General features: G+C 37.8%; 1 protein-coding gene across 1 annotated transcript in view; it reads left to right on the top strand.

Moving 5' to 3' along the window:
* Positions 1-17285, top strand: part of MEI4 (meiotic double-stranded break formation protein 4) — a gene marked incomplete at both ends in the record, with an annotated part of 196140 nt that overhangs the window by 24798 nt on the left and 154057 nt on the right. The window contains one exon of the mRNA XM_080807143.1: positions 3856-4391. Within this exon, the coding sequence (XP_080663269.1) occupies positions 3856-4391 (536 nt within the window). The remainder of the gene's footprint in view (positions 1-3855; positions 4392-17285) is intronic.

The raw sequence follows: 17285 nt of genomic DNA, 5'->3' as shown, positions 1-17285 counted from the left end.
TGAAACATTGGCTCTTCTTGGGGCTCGAGCCTGCTGGCTTTCAGACTGGAACTTACACTGTCAGCTTTCCTTTGTAGGCCTTTGTAGTTGCACTGGAACTATATAACACCATTGCTCTCCTAGGTCTCCAGCTGGCTGACTGCAGATCTTGGGATTTCTCAGCCTCCATAATTAACATGAGCCATTGCCTTAGGGTAAAACTCTTTTCGCCCACTCTCTTGTCTATAAATCCTAGTGGTTCCATTTCTCTGGAGAGTCCTGACTAATGCAGGTCTGGAAGGTGGAATCAGCATAACATGGCGTTTCACTGTATGTGGAAGGTGAAAGTGAGTTGCCAAGGGCGATCCCTCCCTCGGGCCCGGTGACTTGAGAATATTTTTGCTATGGGCTGAAGTTGGTGGTATGCAGTACAAACAAGAATTGTATGTTTATGTGTGCAGTGAATGAAGATGATTTGTACACTTTATAAACAGACAGTTCATAGGATTTTCCAGGTGTACAGAAAAAGATGCCTTTTAGACTGTTGGTTCTCTGGGTCTACTTGTATAAGTAATGTAAAGACTGTAGAAATAGATGACAGAAGGCATTAAGATTTGATGTGGATGTGAGAATCTGGGGGGCAACAGAAAATACATTTGATTCAGGGGTGGGCATTTCTAGGGTAGGATGTGTAGTAGGCAGGCACAGCTCTATTTTGTTGAGCATGCTTGAGATCCACTCTTAAATGGTAAGTGGGATGGAGATGGAATTTAACAACTGAAAGAAGATGAAAGAGACAAGGGCTTAGTAAAATGGAACTGAAAGTCTAAGAGATCCAGGGTATGAGAGGGACTATAGAATATTTTGGACAGGATCTGTAGTCTTAACTGGTATCTTATTTTATGCACTTTTATATGTGATGTCATACTTTAGCATAATTTAGATTCTTGGTATCTTTTATCATTTAATAACAATAGCTATTATCTCTGAGCACTTAAAATGGCTGGACTCTGCTTGATCAGGATGTGTGTGTATTTGCTTCACTATCTCTTTACATCTAAGGACAAATGTGTTGGTTAGATCCTATCAAATGACTTAGAGAGAAATTACAGTCCTCAATCCCTTCAGCCCAAAAACAAATTAAGAGAGAAGTGTCATTTGACTTCTGCTTCACCTTCATCCCTCCTGGAAAAACAGGAATTACAGAAAGTTGCAGTAGCATGGCTTTATTTTCTCTTTTCTCCTTTGGGTATGATGCTTTATTAGTCAAGCTTCGAGGTTTATTTTGAGAAAAGTCTTTAGGCAAATGAATAGACTCTCAATAGAATGAGTTCTGTAAGACTCATTTAAAGAGGCAGAGGGGTATGTACAGAAGCTGGCAGAGGAACACACAGGCCTCTTTGCTGTGGTTAGAAGATGATTGGACTTGGAACTGAGTAATTGGTTTTGCTTTTCCCTCTGTGGCTTTTCTTAGACCTCTTAATCAAGTGGAGCCTGCATTTCCTTATCGGTAAATTAAGAATAATAATAACGCATGTTCAAGGGTTGTTGGGAACAACAATTGAATTATTTGATGAAACTGCTTTGTAAAGTGAAATGTGAATGTAAGATCGTTCTATTCATTTTGACAAAGTGCCTTTAATGCTGAAGCCATGTTGCATAAAAGCTCACTGTGGTTCTCGCTGGTAGAATTTATGCACTTCTTTAGGGCACTGAGAGGACATTCCTCTCTGTGTGTGGTTTCCCACATTGGCGTCTCCAACATATGCCCTCATCAGTCTTTTCTGCGGGTGCAGAAATGAAGCATCCAGAAAGAATGATGGTTAGTTTGTGTATTCCTATGCCCAGAGCACATGCATGGATAGAACTACTCCCTGCAAATAGGTACCAATCAGCACATGAAGGAGATGGGATGGAGTGGTTGTGACTTGCCAGAAGGTACATCAGTGAGCAGTGAAAAGCAGAAACAAGAAAACAGCTTTTTGCTTCCCAGTTCAGTTGTTTGTAGAATTCATTTTATATCTTCCCTGAAATCATCACCCATGAAGTTCAGCTTACCTTGATGGGAAGTTGAGGTGGTTGATGAAATATTTAAACTTGTGTTCACTTTCTTAGTGAAGAACCATTTTGAATTCCATGAAAGAAAAACATAATCTACCTAAATAATTACCATAATCCCCCACCCTTTCCTTTTGTGAAGAGTGAGAAGTCATTTCGAATGTTTATTCTTGCTCATAAGAAAAAGAAATTGTTGACTTAAAATGAGCAGGCTGTGTGCCTTGTTTAGTGTAGAAATAGCCATATGGTTAAGAGCTTTGTAGATAGTTCACCGTTTGGGTTACCACAACGTTTTTGAACTTACTGTGTTATCCCCTTAACATGGAGTACAGATACTGTTGTGATAATTAGCAAGCACATAATTGCACATTTCTAGTGGTTATGGCAGATACTTCTTAATTGAATGTACTCTAAATTAAAGTCTGATCCTCTCATTTTGCCTCATCATTGCCTTCTATTTGTATAGAGGGACAAAAAAAGCAATAAATTAGATTTCCAAATGTAAGATGTTCCTTTCTTCATTCTTCCCATGCCCTGATCAACCAGTACCCCCCATCTCTAACTTTAAAAAATTACTATTAGGTGAGATCTCTTCTAACTTCCTATATGCTAAGGGTATTTTTCTCTTTTTTTCTCTTTTTCTTTTTTTGACATCCCTATACATTCTCATTCTCTTTCCTTCAGCCTCAAAGGAAACAAATTACTTCTGCATCACTAAGCACAACCCATCCACTGGGGTCCTCGTTTCAGTCTCCCCCTGCCTTCTCCAGAGCGTTTTCATTTTTTCTCATTTCTCCAACTTTTGCTTCTCTGTTATTTTTTTCTTCCTAGTCTATAATTGCTCAAATTTCTCCCAATTTGACATGCCACATTTGCCTGCAATTACTCTCCCATTTTATACTCTCCTGATCCAACTCCTCAGAAGCCTCAGCCAGGCCTTTTTGACTTTCTGCCCAGTCACTCCCATTGCACTCTGGCCTCCGCCCCTCACCCCCCCCCCCCAAACCCCGACCGACTGAGCAAAGCTTCTGTGGATACAGTCACTGGTGATTTTCTAATGAGTTAATGCCAACATATTTTTCTCAGCTTTTTATTTTATGGATTTCTCTATTGTGTGTAAGTCTCCTTGAAACTTTTTCCTTGACTTTCATAATACAGTCATTTTTATTCCTTTTGTACTTCTTTAATTGTTTCTTTTCTGTCTCCTTAATCATTTTTTCCCCTCTACTCAGCCCTCAAATATTGATACTCCTCAGAACAGAAGATCAAAGAGTGACCCTGAGGAGTATCAATATACTAAGATATAAAATATCTTGTGGTTTCTTCTCTATCTTTCAAGTTTGACACAGCTGAACGAGAGATAAGTGACCTGAAAATACATGGGGGACTCACCTTTGCTTTCTACCAGAGATCTTTCTACAGTCAGCTTAAGCACTTTCTTTTTGATTTTTTACACTACTCATTTTTAAATGTTTAATAAGTTTTTGCATGCTTCATTTAGTATTTTAAGTTAGAAAAATCTGTCTAGTTGTTTGTTTGTTTGTTTTGTTTTGTTTTTGTTTTTGTTTGAGAGAGAGAGAATGAGCATGAGCAGGGTGGGAGGGGCAGAGGGAGACGGAGAGAAAGAATCCTAAGAAGGCTGCATGCTCAGTGTGGCTCCCAACACAGGGCTTGATCTCATAATCCTGAGATTATGACCTGAGCTGAAATCAAGAGTTGGATGCTTTCTGACTGAGCCACCCAGGTGCACCTGTCTAGTTTTTATATGAAGAAATGTTACCTACAGGAAGATAACACATCTATTCCTTTCTGTTTCAGGAGACCCATCTTCCCAGTTGCAGGCTCAGGAACCTGGAAGTTCTGAAAATACATTAAGTCTGCTGGAAGATTCTGGGTGTGAGTTATCCAATGAGCAGAGAAGTGAATCTTCAGAGATGGCCCAGCATTTTGTGGAGGGCTGCAGCCCCAAGTCCTTTCTACCACTGCCCATTGTGAAAAGACATTGTGCCACTGTGGAAAATCCTCTGTCTTCCCACATGCAGTTCTTGCAACATCTACTTGAACTGAAGAACTTGACAGAATCAGGGAGTCTGAAAACAGACTTAAGCCACTTTGAAAATGACTTTTCCACAGTATCTGACTCTGTTTTTCAGTTGTTGGATGGCCTGATCACTTTTTACCGTAACCCCAAATTTCCTTCTTCAAGCTTTTGGGAAGAAGCTGTTAATACTTTAGCTGGACTGATCAGTGATAGTAACTTATCTAATCATATTCTTAAAAAGTGTTCCAAGAAGTTGGAAGAATTTGAGAAAACCCTACTACAGATTATTTTAAGGAGCAACCATATAAATCGGGTAAGTATTAAATCTCTTCTGTTCATGAAATAATACGTCAGTGGTTTTGGTGAACATTGTGTTTGGATAATGTTGATTGATATGCCTTAGACTCCTGGTTCAGAGCCTCCAGTGAAACCTCCTTTTGGAGCCATCTGGGCTCTCACGCATTGTCATGTCCCCTCCTCTGGACTCTGATCGTTATAGCACTCGCTGGTCTCTACACAGCTACCTGTGCTTCCAGCTTGTACTTCTCTGCTTTGCCTTGTTATTGTCCTGCTTTTTATTGTTATCCTTGAATTCTTATCTTCTTTTGTTTTCCCCTGCCTATGTTTACATCCCATTGATCAAAAAGTCTCAATATTTTTCCAAAAACCACTAGAATTTAATGGTTTCCCAATCTATAACTTCAATGGGTGTTAAATTCCTTGTGATGGATTACCTGTACTGTACTGAATTTGTTCTTTTTCTGGCATTGACTAGCAGATGCCTGGAGGTCAAAGAATATTTTTCTCTTCTTTTAGAATTTCCAATGTAAGTGGCATAATACCCCACAGACCCTCTAAATGAGTAAATTGGCTGAGGAACCCATAACATATGGCTTTATTATGTTTTGTTTTGGTTTGGTTTTTTTCCTTATTTAACGTGGCTTAGTAAGGTTGACTCAGGGATTCTCTTTTAACAAGTGACATTGAGGTAACCTGCCAGTTGTTTTTTTTTTTTTTGTTTGTTTGTTTGGCTCTTGAGACATAAGGGATTTTTTTTTTTTTTTTTTTTTTTTTTTGTATGACTTCCTATCTTCCTTAGGCTCCCCTTGTTTGGGAAACTCCGAATGCATTCACATTTTAATCCTTCTGATTGACTACTTAAAATATCACAGAGGAGACTAAAAGGTCTAACTGACTTACCAACTGTACTTCACTGTAGGCAAAAAGTTGTTAGATCTTGTTTCTTTTGATACATCATGGTCCGGTGTTTGTCCTCAGTGCCATTATCTGAATTTTGTACAATGGAGGCTTTTCCTGAAATTTTAAAACTCTAACAAAATTTGAACTAATAGCCTTAGTTGTTGCACATGCATCTGTTCTTCTCTGTTAACGTGTAGAAAACTTTATGATTAAGCTTTTGGCATTCGTGAAAGGTGACTTTTCTGTCTGGCAAACTGAAATTTTTTTTCTACCGGATATGGTCAGTCAGGAATTAAATATCAGGTTTTTCATAGTAGTATCTGAGGTATCCCATCTGTTTCTTCACCATTAATAAATTTGTCATATTTAATATGTCTTAATCTTTTTTTTTGCATATTTTTGCTTTATCTTAAAACTACTTTAAACAGGTTTTATATTGACTTAGAACTTTCCAGATACTGGCATTTATATTCTTTATCAGTTAACACATGATGCATGCATTTTTTCCAGTCTAGTCTTTCACTTAAGGATTAGAATACTCACAAGAAGCCAGGGGACATGTATGGAAGGGAGTATGTAGAAGAAACTTGCATTTGTGCTGATGGATCTGCAGTATATAATCTGTACCATTTGTCGGGGTGCAAGCTGTTGTTGGATAGGTGGTTCAGCAGTGGGGGAATGAGAGAATGAATGGCTTTGGTCTTTTTTGGAGATGTAATTGTTACAGGTAGAGAAAGTAGAATCCCAAAATTGCTCACTGTGTTTACAATTAGGATGATGACTCATAAATAAGTTTTAATGACATTCTCTCTTGGGTTTTTTTTTTTTTTCCTTGCCAGTAGAAGCTTCTTAGATTAAATCATTCCTGCTTTTGTCGTTATTACTGTCATCATTATCTTCCAGATATGTTCATAAAAGTTCTTTATTATAAAAAAATGACTGCTCCTTATAAATGCTTTTTTGTCTTTCTTTTTTAGTTTCAAAAAAGAATATATTCTGATGTGAACTATAGGCTAGCTCCTATTGCATTTTTTATTGATACTATTTTTGATTGATTAATACAAAATGCCATAGTTTAGAAAAAATCGCTCTTTGGAAAAACCTTATTTCCACAATTGGAAGTGTTTAAATTGTATCGCTGAGAAACTTGAGCCCTACTATTGATTTTGTTAAAGGAAAGTTATGTTTGTGCAATGTGATAGGAAAAGCTGTGGTATGAATACTTTAGTAGTCTGACAGAGGGATTTCATGTGTTTTTAGTTAATCTATAGCCAGGTTTTAAATAAAATATATATCTTTTACGTCTTCTTAATACATTTAGTAGTAAATCTATTCAGTTATACCTTTGTTTTTCTTTAATATTCAATGAGAAGTTGGTGTCTTTCAAAATCTTGAGGTTATTATTGTGAATGTCAGTTATGTCAGGGTTGTATATATTCAGGAGATAAGAGGTTGAAATGAGACACCATGAAAATTATTTTGAAAAATTCTCTAATTGTAGCTTGGCTGAAATTAAGTTCAGGGGAAACATAAGTTGTGGAAAATATATGTATGATTTGTGATTTTTCAGATTTGGATAAATTCTATTTATTTTTGTTCTGTTTTGTGCTCTAATATACACTATTTTTATTCAATAACAAATTTTTAGGAATTGTTATCTTAGTGTTATATCTACATCATATTTTTAGGATAGTCATTAGTGTGGGACTAGAAGGTATAATCCACAAAGACACATTGGACAGGTAGAGAAGATACATGTCTTGAAACCAGACGGCTTACAGATGTCTGCACTAGGCTTGCTCTAGGGGTCCTGGGAAGCAGTCTTGACTTTACTTTCCTCTACTTATGGGCCCTGGTGTGGTATGTTTCCTCTTTTACCTTTGTACTTGCCTTGGGGTCAGGAGTGTATGCCTTTGAGGTATTCAATGCCTCGATGCCTAAAAATACTTTGAGGTATTTACTCTAGTGAGTTAGAAAACTTTCTCTTCAATTTCTTATTTTTTAAACCATAAAATGATTTTTTTATTATGTTATATTATTCACCACACAGTACATCATTAGTTTTTGATGTAACTACTCTTGGACATATTAGTTACGAAACTGAAAAAAAAAATTGACTGCCAAGTAGATATTAACTTAGAATCTTTTATATGTATGGTAGGCCAAATAATTGTCTCTGCTAAAGATGTCCACATCCTAATCCTTGGAATTTGTGAATATTTTATGTTACATAATGAGATGGGGTGGAGAATTAAGGTTGCTGAACTTGGTATGGGGAGATTAGCCTGGATATCCTCATGGGCCCAATACTCACAAGGGTAAGTGAAAGAGGGAGGCAGGAGAGTCAATGTCGAAAAATTTGAAGATGCTGGCATTAAAGATGGAGAAAGGGACCATGAGCCAACATATGCAGGTTGGAAAAGACATGGAAATTGATTCTTCTTGAGAGGCTCCATGAGGAATGGAGGCCTGGCAATACCTTCATTTTGGCCCAGTAAGACCCACTTCAGACTTCTGGTGTCTAAAACTGTGACTGAATAAGATTGTATTGCATTAAGCCACTAAGACTGTGGTAGTTTGATATAGCAGCAATAGGAAATGAAACACTATGTTTGATATTTTTTAGTGTTTTCACATCCATTATATCATTATATATCTATATAACAACTCTGTGAGGTAGGTATGGTTGCCGTTTGTTAGATAAGAAAAATGAGGATCAGAGGGATTTGCCCAAGGCCACCAAGCTAATTAGCAGTGGGAACACTAGCACCTAGTATTAGAGTTGAATGTGGCTCTGCTTTCCCTCTTCATTCTCTCTTCTCAAAAACCTCAAATTTGGTAAAACTGAGCCAGATTCTAAGATATAGGCAGGTATTGCTTGTATAATCCCCCCTGCTATGGTCTATATGTTCATCCCTTCCTGTCTGGATTCCTGTAGTAACTTCTTTTCAGATTCCTGACTCATCTGATCTTCCTCTAACCCATCTTCCTCACCATTGTCAGAGTGATCCTTAAAATATGACAAAGATAGCACAAATCGGAAATTATCTTAAAAAAAAATAGCCCTTAAAAAAATGCCAAAGATCCTTCAGGGGCTCCTCTGGGACTGATAAAAAAAAGCACACATTCTCTTGATGGGCATTGAGAATGTATGGAATTGTCAAATCACTATATTGTGCACCTGAAATTAATGTGACACTGTCAGCTACACTAAAATTAAAAAAGAAAGAAAAAGAGCATGAGAGAGAAGCATAAAGAATGGAGGGGGGCAGGGAGGGAGGCAGGCTGGCCGGCAGGAATGCACACATGCTTAACCACTCTTCACTCCAGTCAGAATTATTTGTAGTTTCAAGTACTTTCTATTCTCTTCCTACTACCTGTCAGTCCCTTAGCCCAGGACACCCTTCTTCCATCTGGCTTGTTCTACCTATCCTTGCAAACTGAGCTCTAGGATTAGCTCCTCAAAGAAGCCTTCCCTCCCACCCTGCTTCCATTTTCTCTTCCTTTTAGCGATTAAATATCCCTCACATAAATTCACCACAGTGCACATATCACTGTGTAGTAGCTACTGACTTGTTTTTCTCCTCCACTAGAATCTGTATTTGTAGCTATATGCCATGCCTTAGTTTAGATCCTCAGGGCTCAACATGGTGCCTAGCAGTGGGTTGGGGATGTCTCATTATAGCCTGGTGAGGGTGGGCTCCCACTTGGCCTTTGCTTATGTGGGTGAGGGAGGCACAGTTTTTTCCTGTGGTGTTTGGCTCTTTGGAGGTTATCTCTGAAGGCTTTCCATCTTTCTAGGCTGTCTCTTTTCTTTCCTTTGGTTTATGTTGTTATTTTTGTTCTGTCCATCCCCATTGGCACTTCTAGGTTTTTGGCTTTTTTAGCTCCAAATCTGGGATATATGAGGCAAAAGGAAAATGAGGGAACTTACCACTCTGTCCTTGCTTTGTCTTCAGGTCCATAGCTGGTCTGCCTGTCAGTCTTCTTAGGTTTGATTTATAGATAATGCCCAGGATTTTTAGTTGTACTTAATGAGAGTAGTGGAGATCAGTTAAGTTCACTTCCCAGAAGTGGAAACCTGTGAATGTATTTTTAAAAGTCAAATAATATTCCTACTTACAACAACAAAAAGCTAACTCTGCTGCACACCAGCTCCTTAGTACCACCCTCAGAGAACAGCACTACCGGACCTTGACTCCGTTCTGCCACCATTTACGCCTGTGTTTTTTAAATAAAAGGCTTACACTGCTATTTCTCAGAGTCCATGCTTTCCTTATTTATTAATTTAAATTTTTATTTTCGGTAGAGTCCATACCAATGTGGGGCTCAGACTCAACCCTGAGATCAAGTGTTGGACTCTGCCAGCTGAGCCAGCCAGGCATCTGGTTATTTTCCTTTTTATCTGTTCACTTTGTATCATGGGAGATAAAAATTTATGTCTTGTGTAGCTGCCCTCCTCTACCTACTCTCCAAACATAGGTTTTACCATAAGTTTTAGTTAAATAAATATTATATATTTATACTGCTATAGATAATTTTATTATCATGGAAACCTGTAATACACAGTGATTTCATTTCCTTCTTGTACAACATTTTTTTCTAAAGATAATTTTTCAGAATTACTTTTTTTTCCTATCTGCTTAGTTTTCTATGTACCCATAATTGATTCTTCTTACAATCACTGTGATGGTTGTAAACATCCTCTCAGGGTGGCCAGACAAATTAAACCATTTATCAGTTCCATCCTTTTTCACAGAGGCCCCTCCTGAAGCCCTCCATCTTCCTGCTATAATCCGGGCTCATGCTCCCTGTGTCTGTTACTCAGCGTTACTCCAGGGACTCATTTTCCTTTCATCACCACCTGGGAATTCCCTCGGATGTTTCCTTGTGTCCTATCTCATAGTCCATGGATTTCATATATTCCTTTTCTTGGTTTATGACTTCATTTGGTGATGCATATTCTTTATGAGCTAACTTAGAATGGGTTTGTGGGTTATAAACTTTTAAAATATTTGTTTACTTAAAATATTCCAACTTTAAAACTTTATTGATGGATTAGGATAGATTTCCAGGTTGGAAATCATTTTTCCATTTTATTTTAAGACTTTTTTTGCTAACGTCTAGATCCCAGTGTTGCTAATGAGAATTCCAGTGTAATTGTGGTTTTAATTCCTTGAATGTGATTTAGTCCCCACCTTCCAGTACCCCCAGAAGCATTTAGCATCTCTCTTACTCCCATTGTTTTGTAGCTATAGGATGGTGTACCTGGATTTGGGGCTTTTAAAATTCCTTTTCTTGAATGCTTGGTAGGTTTTGGAGTCTGGGGTTTCATCCTTTGGTTCTGAATTTTTTGTTTTGTTTTGTTTATCTTGTATATTTGTATCTTCTCCCTTCCCTTTTTCTAGAACACCTCTTGGTCTGATCTCCCAATTTTTTTTTTCCTCTTGTAACATTTATTCTTTTTATTTATTTGTTTTTTTTCTGGGAGATTTCCTTACCTTTTCTTCTATTTAAGTTTTTTTTAATAATTATTTTATTTTTTTAAATTTCTTTTCAGTGTACCAGAGCTCATTGCTTATGCACCACACCTAGTGCTCCATGCAATACGTGCCCTCCGTAATACCCACCACTAGGCTCACCCAACCTCCCACTCCCTGCCCTTTCAAAACCCTCAGGTTGTTTTTCAGAGTCCATAGTCTCTCATGGTTCATCTCCCCCTCCAATTTCTGTCAACTCCCTTCTTCTCTCCATCTCCCCATGTCCTCCATGTTACTTTTTATGCTCCAGAAATAAGCGAAACCGTATGATAATTGACTCTCTCTGCTTGACTTATTTCACTCAGCATAATCTCTTCCAGTCCCGTCCATGTTGCTACAAAAGTTGGGTATTCATCCTTCCTGATGGAGGCATAATACTCCATAGTGTATATGGACCACATCTTCCTTATCCATTTTATTTAAGTTTTAAGTTCATTTATGTTCTAAGTTCAACTATTGAACTTTTTTATTTCTTCTGAAATATTTTTAGTTTCTATGAGTTCTTACTCTCTTGATTGTTCCTTTATACAGATCCCAGTTCTTGTTTTGTATCAATAAGATATAAAATGTTTATATTTTCTTTGTTGCCTGCTTTGCCTCTGATTTCCCCATTTCAGTGGATCGCCATTTTTCATTTTCAAGGCTTTTTGGTGCCTTGAGTGAGTCTGGAAAGATGGATAAGATGTAAGAAGGCCACCTGACAAAAAAGGTGCCGAGGTGTCCTGAGTGGTATGCAGGCTGCTTGGGAAGAGGCCGGGAGGCAGGAGGAAGGCTGGAGAGCCCTGGAACTGCCACAGGTTTGGTTTGGGAGGGAGTGGAACTTAGCAGTGAAGGATCCAAAGTGATGGAGAAGGGCCAGGCCATGAAGGTTCTCGTGTGTTTTGTTAAGTACTCGAGTGTCTCAAAATATACCACGTAAAAATGCAGGCATAATTTTGTATGTAGAAGCCTATGCTCTTTTTCCTAGGAAGGTGCTTATAGTTTTTATATGATTTTGAAAGGATATTATGGTCCTTAAAAGTAACAACATCTGGGAAATCATTTGGACTGGTTGGTACACACTGCTCACATTAATCCTTACTTCTCATCCAAATTCTGCCCAATTTTCAAAAGATGGCTCAAATCTCACTTTACTCTTAAATTCTCTCTTATCAAACTGATCCTGAAGTGGGCTCCTCTTCTAAAATTCTGTAGTGATTATTGTCTGCATTATTCACTTTCCGGTTGCCACATGCTGTCTTATTTCAGCTTACCCAGCTTGGATAGTTAACTTTTTGAATATTTTCATCACAGAGATTAATAGCTTAAGTTAGGATCCCCAACTTTTATTTACCAGAAGTGACCTGAGACAAGATAACTCACCCCAAGTTTCACATCTAAAGATGGAGATAATAAATAGGATTTTGTCATAGGGCTCTTGGAGATTTTCCATGAGCAAGTGCAAATGAAGTACTTGGCCTAATATTCAGTATTATATAAGTGGCTCATAAATGTTTCTTGTTGTGACTTGTCACCGTGAAGAAGGGCCGAATCTTATCTTCTCCACTATTGCTAGTACAATGCTGAGCTCATATTGAATGCAAAATAAGGTATTTTTTGAATTGAAAATAAGACAATGAAAGTAAACAACAAGTTACAGTTCATTTGTGCCCATACCTTTAAATACCATCTTCTGACTTTTGGTCAAATTTGTGTGCATAGAACCTTCCTTAGCAGCAGCTCTTATTGACACTGTCATAGCATTCCTGAAACACTTCTGTGTACCTGCTAGCTGGTATCATCTTGGGATATCACTAACTATCCATTCACACTCACAGCTTCCCACTGACTGATGAGCTGAGTAGGCATCCTGGACGTTTTTTCTTTCCATGTTAGTTATAGAACATTCAAACGTTAACTATTTGAGTGTTGTGGTTTCACCTACCCTTTGCACTAGTCCCTTCCGGTAGAGCTGGGTTGGCTTGCATCTCTCATCTTGCCATTGATTTTTGTAGGATTTTTTAGTTGACACGTGCCTCTTAGATTGCCATTTTTCTCAGCTCACCGGTGATGTGGCCTTCAGGAAGCTTAGCGATAAATCTGAAAATACAGTTCATGGAATCAAACGACTTGTTTCACCAGTGTGTACCTTTTAGTTGTATTTTAAAGCTCATTCATGCCATAATTATATCAACCAGTAGAACATATTAACTTTTAATTTAATTCTGTTTAGGTAGCAACATTTGTTATCGATTTCTCTGCTGTGAGTTAGGACATCATTTTAGTACTGACATCAGCTTTTGCTCCTCTGCTGACTTTTCCAAAGATCCTTATGTTCTGCTGCTTTTGTTTTTGTCCTAAGTGTTCATCAGTTTCTTGCAGTTTGCCTCAAGGATTTTTAAGGCTACTCACAGTGTGTTTTGTTTTAGGATAGTCCTGGGGAAATAAAAGTGGAAGTGAAGGTTAAAGCTCCATGCTCCATTTCATCTTTGTGCAGTGCTGTATTTAAACTAAAAAAAAAAAAAAAGAAAGAAAGAAAAATCTGGGCTAGTAATTCTGCAGTTGTACTTTAATTTAATGACCATTTACTGAAACAAGTTGTATCATAAACTCAGATCTTAATAGTTATTTTGGTCACTGTATCAGTGTATAAATCAAACATTCTTTGGATTTTCAGAACAGTGTTTGACTTTCAGTGCATATACAGAGGAAGGAAGAATAGTCAGAGCTGAACCCGCTTCAGCTTACTTTCAAGGTATACTCGACATTCCAAAATCTCCTCCTGAGATCATCAACAGCAGTCTGCCTTCATATTATACTTTATAGTTTATAAAGCACTTTCACCCAGAGTTTATTACTGGTTCTGACAACAACTCTATGTTATAGTTGTTATTGCTACCTTTAGTTTATGGATGAAAAAAATTGAGGGCAGGCAGGTTAAAGGACTCACTGAAAGTACTTAATTAACCAGCAGTTGGAAGACCAGGGTCACAAACCCATGTGCATGACTGCAAATTCTTCCCTCATTCTACTATATTTCATTTCCATCTTAACCAAAAAAATTTCCATATACTTTTGTCCCAGATGCAAAAGAAATGACTTGACTTCCATTTATGGGTTAAAAAATATTACAGATCAAAGGCCTTAGCAATATTTCTCATGATTTTATGAGACTATTTATAGTTGCTTGGGTAAGTTACTGCATTTTATTTTGTGCAGAGATTTATGTTTACGGAAAGCATAAAAGGAAAAGAAAGTACTGCTGTGTATGACATTATAGGATCACCTGTTCCTTGTTTTCTTTATTGGCTGTAAATAACAAATCTCTTGAAAACTTTATAATCGCATATAGAATCTAGTTTCTAATTGAATATAAACTATGGTTTTACTTGTGTCTACATAAAAATAAAAATGTTTTCCTCTCTGCTTTAACAATATTGTGAAATACATTTTAAATTTTCTAGAAGCTTTATAAATGGGATTTTGAAGCTATCATTTTTTAGTTCAATTTTTCCATTGAGTTCAGAATCTGCTTAGAGTAACCCCCTCCCCTCTCTGCCCATAGTTATCAATAGTTATAAGAGTTGGGAAAACTTAAATCATAGCTATCAGATGTGAGACCTGGAAAAATCAAACATTTCTGAGAACATGAAATTGCCTCTTATTTATAGATGTAATGGTTTTAAAGCAGAACATTTTGAGCATACAAAGATTAACCATTAATCCACTTACTTGTTTTTTCCATGGTACTTTTCCAGGGCTAGGTCTCTAAAATGAAGCATGGGACTCCTCTCATGTGCTGGGTACTGTCATAGACACTGTATATAGTCTGGTAGATGAGTAAGACGAGTCCCTACCAATGGGAACTAACAATCTAGATGACCATTGAATAAATGAGCAGGTAACGTAAACTGACATAACAGGTACAAAAAAAGAAATGAACAAGGTACAATGGGAGAGAAGAGACCTAATGTAGATTGGTGAGAGTTGGAAGTTTTCATGGAGGAAGTAGCTTTAAAATAGAAGGAATGGGAGTTTAGAGTAAGGACTTTCAAGACAGTGGCCATCGTGTATTGCTGAGACAGGATGTATCTGAGCAATTTCTTGGAGGAAGGCAATGTGCTCAGGTTGAGAGAGTAAAGGACAGAGAACTGCATAATGCATAGAAAAATACAGAGTGCAGTGGATCTGTAGGTTGCCTGCTGTATTAATTTCTGAGGGCTGCTGAAACAAAGTACCACAAACTTGATTGCTTTTAAAACAACAGAAATTTATGCCCTCACCGTTCTAGTGGCCACCTCCGCAGTAAAGGTGTTGACTTGGCCATATTCCTCCAGAGATGCTAGGGGAGAAGTGGTTCCTTGTCTCTTACAGCTTCTGGTGGCTGCATCTGTTTCTTCCTCCCCCTCCCTTTCCCACTGTGTGTCTAATCTCTCTCTGCCTCTGTCTTCTAAGGATATAGATGAGGGCACTTAGAGACTATGTAAACAACCCAGGACTAGGTCTTCATTTCAAGATCCTTATCCTAATGATCTCTGCAGAGACCCTTTTTCTAAGTAAGATGGTGACATTCATAGGTTTCCCAGGACTGGATGTGGATGTCTTCTGGGGACCATTTTTTCAGCCTACCACATTTAGACAGCATTCATTTTTTTCACTCTTACCCTTTGATTGTATTAAAATATCTATCCCTTTTGGAAAAAAAGAAAATAAAATGCCTATCACTTTCTCCACACAGGTCATGCATCTACCCCCATAACCCCTAGGTCTAAGGATAATTCGAATCTCATCACCCATGCCAGGAATAGGCTCCTAGGCATTTCAGACCAATGGCATCAGGAGAGGCTTCCTCAGGGCTTCTGGAAAAGTTTTTCCTCATTTTCTGGGAGAGTCCCAAAGGCAATTCTCCATCTTTTCCTCTGGCTATGGTCTTGTAAAGGTGTAAAGCTAGAACTTGCTGCCATCTGAAGGAAAAATATAAAGGAGAATAAAGCCTAGAGAATCACAGTAAATCTGAGCCAGAACCAGGTTAGGTCAACCCAGCAGCCCACTCAGTCTCTGCATTTTCTTTTTTTTTTTTTTTAAAGATTTTATTTATTTATTTGTCAGAGAGAGAGAGAGAGAGAGAGAGTGAGCACAGGTAGACGGAGTGGCAGAGGGAGAAGCAGGCTCCCTGCGGAGCAAGGAGCCCGATGTGGGACTCAATCCCAGGGCGCTGGGATCATGACCTGAACCAAAGGCAGCCGCTTAACCAACTGAGCCACCCAGGAGTCCCCAGTCTCTGCATTTTCAATCAGAGGAGTCATTGCATTTTGTACACACACACACACACGTATGTATATATATGAATATTTACACACATGTAAATATTCTCAAGAAGATAAGAGCATGTTTTTGCAACTGTGACAAAATAAAATGGTGCTTTAAAATAAAACATTTGGGGCACCTGGGTAGCTCAGTGGGTTCAGGTCATGATCTCAGGGTCCTGGGATCAAGCCCTGCATGGGACTCTCTGCTCAGCAGGGAGCCTGCTTCCCCCCCTTCTCTCTCTGCCTGCCTCTCTGCCTACTTGTGATTTCTGTCTATCAAATAAATAAATAAAATCTTTTAAAAAAATAAAAAAAAATAAAACATTCAGGGAATAAAAAATACTATTCTAAAATTTCAAATATGATAATGAAAACATAAATGAAGGTTTGGAAGCTTAGGCAGGAAAATCTTCCAGAAAGTAGAGAAAACAGAAAATATGAGAGCAAAGAAAGAAAACGAGATGGCCAATTTGAGGAACCCAACGTATTGAATAATATACAAGTTACCAAAAGAGAGAACCAGGAAAATAAGAGGAAATTATTGAAAATACAACTTAAGGAATTTCCTAAAAGTGTTTTTAGATTGAAAGCCTACTGAGTACCCTGGACTTGGATGAAAGTAGACTTATATTAAGGCTATCGCTGTGAAATTTCAGAACAGTGGGATAAAGAAAAGATTTTATACGCTTCCAGAGAGAAAAAGGAAAAAAAGTACAGTTCACAAGGAAAATATCAGGAATACAGGTATTTCAGATTTTTAAAAAGCAAAACAGTGGAAGAATTGAAGACAATGGAACTTTCCCAAATATTTTTCAGGAAATTTATTTACAACTCAGAATTTATTATCTGATTAAACTATTAATCAAGTGTAAAGTTAAGTGAAGATACCTTTAGGTATATTAGTTCTCAAAATGTACACCATCCCTGTACCCTCTTTCAGGACACTACTAGCTTATATTCTCCAACCAAATGAGCTAGCAAACCAAGAAATGGGACATGAGATACCAGGAACAGAAGAACAACACATGAGAGATGATGCTGGAAGGGAATTTCAGGATACCTGCTATTCACTAATTCTGGAGAGCAACCATTCTACATTGGAGTAGGTTAGAAGATTCTAGGAGAGATGCTTAAGGGACATGAAGCTAATAGAATACAGAGTATGTATGGACATCTTCA

This window comes from Martes martes, assembly GCF_963455335.1.
Source record: "Martes martes genome assembly, chromosome: 6".
In the NCBI taxonomy this organism is placed as follows: domain Eukaryota; kingdom Metazoa; phylum Chordata; class Mammalia; order Carnivora; family Mustelidae; genus Martes; species Martes martes.
The sequence above is the reverse complement of the archived record's forward strand: the minus strand, read 5'-3'. Positions and strand labels throughout refer to the sequence as shown.